This window comes from Aquarana catesbeiana, linkage group LG03, assembly GCF_042186555.1.
Source record: "Aquarana catesbeiana isolate 2022-GZ linkage group LG03, ASM4218655v1, whole genome shotgun sequence".
Classification (NCBI taxonomy): domain Eukaryota; kingdom Metazoa; phylum Chordata; class Amphibia; order Anura; family Ranidae; genus Aquarana; species Aquarana catesbeiana.
The window spans coordinates 744,513,050-744,523,837 of NC_133326.1; the positions used below are offsets into that span (position 1 = coordinate 744,513,050).

General features: G+C 52.9%; 1 protein-coding gene across 2 annotated transcripts; it reads right to left on the reverse strand.

Moving 5' to 3' along the window:
* Positions 1 to 1,728: 1,728 nt before the first annotated feature.
* Positions 1,729 to 6,936, reverse strand: CTDNEP1 (CTD nuclear envelope phosphatase 1; the record flags this gene model as incomplete). Of its 2 annotated transcripts, XM_073623508.1 has the most annotated exon segments (6): positions 1,729 to 2,090; positions 5,031 to 5,115; positions 5,210 to 5,321; positions 5,565 to 5,681; positions 6,658 to 6,729; positions 6,818 to 6,936. In XM_073623508.1, coding segments are annotated over 6 exon segments (566 nt in total), but the record flags the coding sequence as incomplete, so codon positions are not given.
* Between the last annotated feature and the right edge of the window lie 3,852 nt (positions 6,937 to 10,788).

A 10,788-nucleotide genomic window follows, 5' to 3' on the forward strand; every position in this document is an offset into this window, starting at 1 on the left:
TCACAGGCACATCAGAGGCTCCGGCCATAGCCACCAAGTGAGCCTTCACAGGCACATCAGAGGCTCCGGCCATAGCCACCAAGTGAGCCTTCACAGGCACATCAGAGGCTCCGGCCATAGCCACCAAGTGAGCCTTCACAGGCACATCGGGAGCTCCGGTCGTGCCCACCAAGTGAGCCTTCACAGGCACATCGGGAGCTCCGGTCATACCCACCAAGTGAGCCTTCACAGGCACATCGGGAGCTCCAGTCGTGCCCACCAAGTGAGCCTTCACAGGCACATCGGGAGCTCCAGTCGTGCCCACCAAGTGAGCCTTCACAGGCACATCGAGAGCTTCGGTCATGCCCACCAAGTGAGCCTTCACAGGCAAAAATCGGGAGCTCCGGTCGTGCCCACCAAGTGAGCCTTCACAGGCACATCGGGGGCTCCGGCCATAGCCACCAAGTGAGCCTTCACAGGCACATCGGGGGCTCCGGCCATAGCCACCAAGTGAGCCTTCACAGGCAAAATCAGGAGCTCCGGTCATACCCACCAAGTGAGCCTTCACAGGCACATCGGGGGCTCCGGTCATAGCCACCAAGTGAGCCTTCACAGGCACATCGGGGGCTCCGGCCATAGCCACCAAGTGAGCCTTCACAGGCAAAATCAGGAGCTCCGGTCATACCCACCAAGTGAGCCTTCACAGGCACATCGGGGGCTCCGGCCATAGCCACCAAGTGAGCCTTCACAGGCACATCGGGAGCTCCGGTCGTGCCCACCAAGTGAGCCTTCACAGGCACATCGGGATCTCCGGCCGTGCCCACCAAGTGAGCCTTCACAGGCACATCGGGAGCTCCGGTCGTGCCCACCAAGTGAGCCTTCACAGGCACATCAGAGGCTCCGGCCATAGCCACCAAGTGAGCCTTCACAGGCACATCGGGGGCTCCGGTCGTGCCCACCAAGTGAGCCTTCACAGGCACATCGGGGGCTCCGGCCATAGCCACCAAGTGAGCCTTCACAGGCACATCGGGAGCTCCGGTCATACCCACCAAGTGAGCCTTCACAGGCACATCGAGAGCTTCGGTCATGCCCACCAAGTGAGCCTTCACAGGCAAAAATCGGGAGCTCCGGTCGTGCCCACCAAGTGAGCCTTCACAGGCACATCGGGGGCTCCGGCCATAGCCACCAAGTGAGCCTTCACAGGCACATCGGGGGCTCCGGCCATAGCCACCAAGTGAGCCTTCACAGGCAAAATCAGGAGCTCCGGTCATACCCACCAAGTGAGCCTTCACAGGCACATCGGGGGCTCCGGCCATAGCCACCAAGTGAGGACCAAAATCTGGGCGAAAGAGACCTCCCCGTCCTAATTTCTACCAGATGAAGGAAACAAAAAGACTGTTACAGCAGAGCTTCTGGGACACTAGCAAAAAAAAACTGAAGCCTGCATGGTAGAGGAGGAGTTATATTGGGCCAGTGTCCAGTCCTCCTGTAGGCAGCAGTATAAACCCATCCAAGGCCCTCACCCTTCCTCACTATGAGAAATAAAATGCTTTGAACTTGTACAGTGAGGTCCAAACGCTGCCCGTACAGTGCACATCACAGGACTGCAGTCTAGATTGTTTGAGACTTGCAGACCCGTGATTGATTAAGAAGACAGCTCAGCAATGTACGGGAAAATTGGAGGCTCCGCCTCATGTGCCTCCACGACCCGCACACACCTAGGGATGTACACACAATCAGCAAACACAGTTTGAAATAATTCTCTTTATACAAGAAAGTCTACAATTAAAAACCAGACTCCGTGTCTCCCCACGCACGCACCAGCCCCTGAAAAAAAGGGGCGGGGGGAGGGAATTCATAGAGTTCATGGTCACCACTCTCCCCCCGTGATAAGAGTCCTAGAGGTAGAGAAGGGGGGCCGGGGGATGGGTCAGCATCTTCCTTCCTCGGAGGGTGGGTGTACAGTCTCTGTCTGTAGATGGGGAGCAGGAATAAGGCGGAGGAAGGGAGGTGATGAACGGGGGATCGCGGGGGGGGGGTGGGCTCAATGTCACCACAGTCGATGCTGGTGAAGGTTACGGCTTAGAACAGAGCGGACATCGGCTGTAAACCTGAAAATGGAAAGAGAAGAGGAATGTTAGTGTATGCGATTAATAAAGTTGGATCATTCAACAAACGCAAGATGAGAAAACAATAGCAACAAAACAAAGACATGATGGAGGCGGTGGAGTCCACCATACTCTCTACTCTGACAACTTGTGTCAACGCACCTATTCTGACCCCATTCACCGATGGAGGACGATGTCTCCCCCATACTGTCTACTCTGGGGTCAGGATATGTCATGCATCGAAACAAGTGGTTACCTCTCACCGATGGTCAGAGATGGAGGACAAAGTGTACCCCCCCCATACTGTCTACTCTGGGGTGAGGATATGTCATGCATCGAAACAAGTGGTTACCTCCCACCGATGGTCAGAGATGGAGGACGATGTGTCCCCCATACTGTCTACTCTGGGGTCAGGATATGTCATGCATCGAAACAAGTGGTTACCTCCCACCGATGGTCAGAGATGGAGGACGATGTGTCCCCCATACTGTCTACTCTGGGGTGAGGATATGTCATGCATCGAAACAAGTGGTTACCTCCCACCGATGGTCAGAGATGGAGGACGATGTGTCCCCCATACTGTCTACTCTGGGGTGAAGATATGTCATGCATCGAAACAAGTGGTCACCTCCCACCGATGGTCAGAGATGGAGGACGATGTGTCCCCCATACTGTCTACTCTGGGGTCAGGATATGCCATGCATCGAAACAAGTGGTCACCTCCCACCGATGGTCAGAGATGGAGGACGATGTGTCATCCATACAGTCTACTCTGGGGTGAGGATATGTCAAGCATCGAAACAAGTGGTTACCTCCCACCGATGGTCAGAGATGGAGGACGATGTGTCCCCCATACTGTCTACTCTGGGGTGAGGATATGTCAAGCATCGAAACAAGTGGTTACCTCCCACCGATGGTCAGAGATGGAGGACAGTGTGTCCCCCATACTGTCTACTCTGGGGTCAGGATATGCCATGCATCGAAACAAGTGGTCACCTCCCACCGATGGTCAGAGATGGAGGACAAAGTGTACCCCCCCCATACTGTCTACTCTGGGGTCAGGATATGTCATGCATCGAAAGTGGTCACCTCCCACCGATGGTCAGAGATGGAGGACAAAGTTTCTCACCCCATACTGTCTACTCTGGGGTGAGGATATGTCATGCATCGAAACAAGTGGTTACCTCCCACCGATGGTCAGAGATGGAGGACGATGTGTCCCCCATACTGTCTACTCTGGGGTGAGGATATGTCATGCATCGAAACAAGTGGTTACCTCCCACCGATGGTCAGAGATGGAGGACGATGTGTCCCCCATACTGTCTACTCTGGGGTCAGGATATGCCATGCATCGAAACAAGTGGTCACCTCCCACCGATGGTCAGAGATGGAGGACAAAGTGTACCCCCCCCATACTGTCTACTCTGGGGTCAGGATATGTCATGCATCGAAAGTGGTCACCTCCCACCGATGGTCAGAGATGGAGGACAAAGTGTACCCCCCCATACTGTCTACTCTGGGGTCAGGATATGTCATGCATCGAAAGTGGTCACCTCCCACCGATGGTCAGAGATGGAGGACAAAGTGTACCCCCCCATACTGTCTACTCTGGGGTGAGGATATGTCATGCATCAAAACAAGTGGTTACCTCCCACCGATGGTCAGAGATGGAGGACAAAGTGTACCCCCCCATACTGTCTACTCTGGGGTCAGGATATGTCATGCATCGAAAGTGGTCACCTCCCACCGATGGTCAGAGATGGAGGATGATGTGTCCCCCATACTGTCTACTCTGGGGTCAGGATATGCCATGCATCAAAACAAGTGGTCACCTCCCATCAATGGTCAGAAATGGAGGACAAAGTGTACCCCACCCCCCCACCCATACCATCTACTCTGGGGTCAGGATTTGTCATGCATCAAAACAAATGGTCACCTCCCACAGATGGTCAGAGATGGAGTACAATGTGACCCCCATACCAACTACTCTGGGGTCAGGATTTGTCATACATCAAAACAAGTGGTCACCCTCCATCGATGGTCAGAGATGGAGGACGATGTGGCCCCCATACAGTTTATTCTGGGGTCAGGCTATGCCATGCAATGAAACAAGTGGTCACCTCCCACCGATAGTAAGAGATGGAGGACGATGTGTCCCCCCCATACCATCTACTCTGGGGCCAGGATATGTCATGCATCAGAACAAGTGGTCATCTCCTACCAATGGTAAGAGATGAAGGACAATGTGCACCCCCCTACCCATACCATCTACTCTGGGGTCAGGATATGCCATGCACTGTAACAAGTGGTCACCTCCCACAGATGGAGGACGATGTGTCCCCCATGCTGTCTACTCTGGGGTCAGGATATACCATGCATCGAAACAAGTGGTCACCTCCCACCAATAGTAGATGAAGGACAATGCCCCCCCCCCCCCCAAATACCATCTACTCAGGATATACCATGCATCGAAACAAGCGGTCACCCTCTGTATGGATGACACATCGTCCTCCATCTGACCATCAGAGGGTGACCGCTTGTTTCGATGCATGGTATATCCTGAGTAGATGGTATTTGGGGGGGGGGGGGGGGGGGGCATTGTCCTTCATCTACTATTGGTGGGAGGTGACCACTTGTTTCGATGCATGGCATATCCTGACCCCAGAGTAGACTGATGGTCAGATGGAGGACGATGTGTCATCCATACAGTCTACTCTGGGGTCAGGATATGCCATGCATCGAAACAAGTGGTCACCTCCCACCAATAGTAGATGAAGGACAATGCCCCCCCCCCCCCCCCAACACAAGGCTGGCCATGTGGTCCTGTCATGTGATCACATAGGACCAATACAGTAAATGAAGAGGTGTTGTTAGGTCAGTCCAGTGACATCACATACGCGGCCAATGTAAAGGAAGCATGGTTGGGAAGTTCCAGTCACCTACCTCAAAGCGTCCAGCATGGGAAGCAGGTTGAGGAGCGCGGTGTCGCTGGGGTCACTGAACCAGGACTTGATAGGAATCGCATTATCTGCAGGTCAAAGTTCAACACGTCTGATGAGATGAAGATTTCCAGAAGGCCAGCACCATACAGGGAGGGGTGTTATCTACGTGAGGCCACTTACCTGGGTGACTCCTGTACGCTCCCGGAGAGTTGTCCAGGATGACTACGCTGGACAAATCATTGTGGACCACAGAGAGGTCCTTAATGTAACTGCCCAACTCTAGCGTGCAGTGCTGCCGGGAGAGAGAGAGGACCAATCAGGACAAGGAAAAACAGAGGGGAGGAGGGGCTAACAATGCAGCAAGTCATAGAGACACCAGAAGAACCCTGTACATGGTGAGTGGATGGAGGAGGGGAGTACAATTGTATAGAACAATCTATAGGTAGCATGCTTTTCCCGGTTAGGGGATGTCTCAGGTCTATGGGTAACGTAGAGGTGTGCTCTCCCCGAAAAACAGAGGAGACGCTCTGCTCACCTGTCTGTAGAAACGCCTTTGTAGGATGCCTCTGTTATTATCTAGTTTATCGGCCACGGCAGAACCGTATATCTCCATACTGGCTGTGAAGACGACCAGCTCGTACCACTGACTGACCTGGGCGGGGAGATACAGAAGATCACTCAATGCACGTCTGTCCTGAAGAACCTCAGAGATATACACCAGAAGGTGACAACCATCCCATCTGTGGTATACAACACCACAACTCCGCCCCCAATAATGATCTGACCTTCTCATTGGATGACAACAGCTCTGCCACCAATAATGATCTGACCTTCTCATTGGATGACAACAGCTCTGCCACCAATAATGATCTGACCTTCTCATTGGATGACAACAGCTCCGCCCCCAATAATGATCTGACCTTCTCATTGGACGACAACAGCTCCGCCCACAATAATGATCTGACCTTCTCATTGGACGACAACAGCTCCGCCCACAATAACGCACTAAGATCTGGTGACCCAGCTTGGACATCTTCCCGTAGGATCTCATGGTTTCTCCCCCCCAAAAAACAACTGCTCATAATTTTCCGCTTATTGCAAAAACGTAGCAAAATGGAACAACCTGAATCACGTAAAACATAAGCCGCACGTCAAAACTTACCTCTTCTTTCCATTTCATTCGTCCAAAGATGAAAACGGCGCCTATGAACGTCTCCACCCATCCTCGACGCGTTTCACAACGTCTGGGTTGCACACAAGGATAGGGGGACTTCCCCTTACCGTGACCACATTCATCAATGAAGTTTTCATCTTTTGGCGGAAGTAAATGGAAAGAAGAGTGAAGTTTTGGCGGCTTAAATTGGAGACAGGCTGCTGTAGCCGGCACCGGGGTCGTCAGTGTGAAGGGAGCAAGTCGGGGGCGGAGCCATGGCTCTCGGTATGTTTATGTTACAAATGTATCAACATGGATATTATGGCGATATGATTCCGGCACCCTCCACCCCCCCTGTACAAAGACCACCCACCCCTCGCACACAGACCACTCCCCCTCACCCGCCCCTCACACACAGACCCCTCCCCCCCACCCCAATACCAGGACTGTATACAGAGATGATAGATGGACTCACCACTTCCAGGAAGAAGTCCACATGTGGCCTCTTATGTACAAAGAATCGGACTGGGTGTTTATCTATAACCACCTGAAGATAAGATGGGGGAGGGGAGTTTAGTGAGGATATGGGGGGGCAGCACATAGCATGACATGCAGACCCCATACACAGTCCTTACCTTTAATATAAAATCTGGGGGGGTTCCTGGACGGACTGTTGGCCTCAATACGCCATCATGATGAGAGTGGATGAGAGTCTCATCTAAATCCAGTACTAGGACCTTCTTCTTCACCTGATCTGTGGACACAACACCACCAGGGGTCAGTAGAGAGAAGGGGAGGGACGGGGTACAGTACAGAGATAAGAAGGGGAGGGACGGGGTACAGTACAGAGATAAGAAGGGGAGACGGGGTACAGTACAGAGATAAGAAGGGGAGACGGGGTACAGTACAGAGATAAGAAGGGGAGACGGGGTACAGTACAGAGATAAGAAGGGGAGACGGGGTACAGTACAGAGATAAGAAGGGGAGACGGGGTACAGTACAGAGATAAGAAGGGGAGAGGGGGTACAGTACAGAGATAAGAAGGGGAGAGGGGGTACAGTACAGAGATAAGAAGGGGAGAGGGGGTACAGTACAGAGATAAGAAGGGGAGAGGGGGTACAGTACAGAGATAAGAAGGGGAGAGGGGGTACAGTACAGAGATAAGAAGGGGAGAGGGGGTACAGTACAGAGATAAGAAGGGGAGAGGGGGTACAGTACAGAGATAAGGGGAGAGGGGGTACAGTACAGAGATAAGGGGAGACGGGGTACAGTACAGAGATAAGGGGAGACGGGGTACAGTACAGAGATAAGAAGGGGAGACGGGGTACAGTACAGAGATAAGAAGGGGAGACGGGGTACAGTACAGAGATAAGAAGGGGAGACGGGGTACAGTACAGAGATAAGAAGGGGAGACGGGGTACAGTACAGAGATAAGAAGGGGGAGACGGGGTACAGTACAGAGATAAGAAGGGGGAGACGGGGTACAGTACAGAGATAAGAAGGGGAGACGGGGTACAGTACAGCGATAAGAAGGGGAGACGGGGTACAGTACAGCGATAAGAAGGGGAGACGGGGTACAGTACAGCGATAAGAAGGGGAGACGGGGTACAGTACAGCGATAAGAAGGGGAGACGGGGTACAGTACAGCGATAAGAAGGGGAGACGGGGTACAGTACAGCGATAAGAAGGGGAGACGGGGTACAGTACAGCGATAAGAAGGGGAGACGGGGTACAGTACAGAGATAAGAAGGGGAGACGGGGTACAGTACAGAGATAAGAAGGGGAGACGGGGTACAGTACAGAGATAAGGGGAGACGGGGTACAGTACAGAGATAAGAAGGGAGGGACGGGGTACAGTACAGAGATAAGAAGGGGAGACGGGGTACAGTACAGAGATAAGAAGGGGAGACGGGGTACAGTACAGAGATAAGAAGGGGAGACGGGGTACAGTACAGAGATAAGAAGGGGGAGACGGGGTACAGTACAGAGATAAGAAGGGGAGGGACGGGGTACAGTACAGAGATAAGAAGGGGAGACGGGGTACAGTACAGAGATAAGAAGGGGAGACGGGGTACAGTACAGAGATAAGAAGGGGAGACGGGGTACAGTACAGAGATAAGAAGGGGGGACGGGGTACAGTACAGAGATAAGAAGGGGAGACGGGGTACAGTACAGAGATAAGGGGAGACGGGGTACAGTACAGAGATAAGGGGAGACGGGGTACAGTACAGCGATAAGAAGGGGAGACGGGGTACAGTACAGCGATAAGAAGGGGAGACGGGGTACAGTACAGCGATAAGAAGGGGAGACGGGGTACAGTACAGCGATAAGAAGGGGAGACGGGGTACAGTACAGCGATAAGAAGGGGAGACGGGGTACAGTACAGCGATAAGAAGGGGAGACGGGGTACAGTACAGCGATAAGAAGGGGAGACGGGGTACAGTACAGCGATAAGAAGGGGAGACGGGGTACAGTACAGAGATAAGAAGGGGAGACGGGGTACAGTACAGCGATAAGAAGGGGAGACGGGGTACAGTACAGAGATAAGAAGGGGAGGGACGGGGTACAGTACAGAGATAAGAAGGGGAGACGGGGTACAGTACAGAGATAAGAAGGGGAGGGACGGGGTACAGTACAGAGATAAGAAGGGGAGAGGGGGTACAGTACAGAGATAAGAAGGGGAGACGGGGTACAGTACAGAGATAAGAAGGGGGGGACGGGGTACAGTACAGAGATAAGAAGGAGGAGACGGGCTACAGTACAGAGATAAGAAGGGGGAGACGGGGTACAGTACAGCGATAAGAAGGGGAGATGGGGTACAGTACAGCGATAAGAAGGGGAGACGGGGTACAGTACAGAGATAAGAAGGGGAGACGGGGTACAGTACAGAGATAAGAAGGGGAGACGGGGTACAGTACAGAGATAAGAAGGGGAGACGGGGTACAGTACAGAGATAAGAAGGGGAGACGGGGTACAGTACAGAGATAAGAAGGGGGAGACGGGGTACAGTACAGCGATAAGAAGGGGAGATGGGGTACAGTACAGCGATAAGAAGGGGAGACGGGGTACAGTACAGAGATAAGAAGGGGAGACGGGGTACAGTACAGAGATAAGAAGGGGAGACGGGGTACAGTACAGAGATAAGAAGGGGAGACGGGGTACAGTACAGAGATAAGAAGGGGGAGACGGGGTACAGTACAGAGATAAGAAGGGGAGACGGGGTACAGTACAGAGATAAGAAGGGGAGACGGGGTACAGTACAGCGATATGAAGGGGAGACGGGGTACAGTACAGAGATAAGAAGGGGGAGACGGGGTACAGTACAGAGATAAGAAGGGGAGACGGGGTACAGTACAGCGATAAGAAGGGGAGACGGGGTACAGTACAGAGATAAGAAGGGGGAGACGGGGTACAGTACAGAGATAAGAAGGGGGAGACGGGGTACAGTACAGAGATAAGAAGGGGAGACGGGGTACAGTACAGAGATAAGAAGGGGAGACGGGGTACAGTACAGAGATAAGAAGGGGGAGACGGGGTACAGTACAGAGATAAGAAGGGGGAGACGGGGTACAGTACAGAGATAAGAAGGGGAGACGGGGTACAGTACAGAGATAAGAAGGGGGAGACGGGGTACAGTACAGAGATAAGAAGGGGGAGACGGGGTACAGTACAGAGATAAGAAGGGGAGACGGGGTACAGTACAGAGATAAGAAGGGGAGACGGGGTACAGTACAGCGATAAGAAGGGGAGACGGGGTACAGTACAGAGATAAGAAGGGGGAGACGGGGTACAGTACAGAGATAAGAAGGGGGAGACGGGGTACAGTACAGAGATAAGAAGGGGAGACGGGGTACAGTACAGCGATAAGAAGGGGAGACGGGGTACAGTACAGAGATAAGAAGGGGGAGACGGGGTACAGTACAGAGATAAGAAGGGGGAGACGGGGTACAGTACAGAGATAAGAAGGGGAGACGGGGTACAGTACAGCGATAAGAAGGGGAGACGGGGTACAGTACAGAGATAAGAAGGGGGAGACGGGGTACAGTACAGAGATAAGAAGGGGGAGACGGGGTACAGTACAGAGATAAGAAGGGGAGACGGGGTACAGTACAGAGATAAGAAGGGGAGACGGGGTACAGTACAGAGATAAGAAGGGGAGACGGGGTACAGTACAGAGATAAGAAGGGGAGACGGGGTACAGTACAGAGATAAGAAGGGGAGACGGGGTACAGTACAGAGATAAGAAGGGGAGACGGGGTACAGTACAGAGATAAGAAGGGGAGACGGGGTACAGTACAGAGATAAGAAGGGGAGACGGGGTACAGTACAGCGATAAGAAGGGGAGACGGGGTACAGTACAGCGATAAGAAGGGGAGACGGGGTACAGTACAGAGATAAGAAGGGGAGACGGGGTACAGTACAGCGATAAGAAGGGGAGACGGGGTACAGTACAGAGATAAGAAGGGGAGACGGGGTACAGTACAGAGATAAGAAGGGGGAGACGGGGTACAGTACAGAGATAAGAAGGGGAGACGGGGTACAGTACAGAGATAAGAAGGGGAGACGGGGTACAGTACAGAGATAAGAAGGGGAGACGGGGTACAGT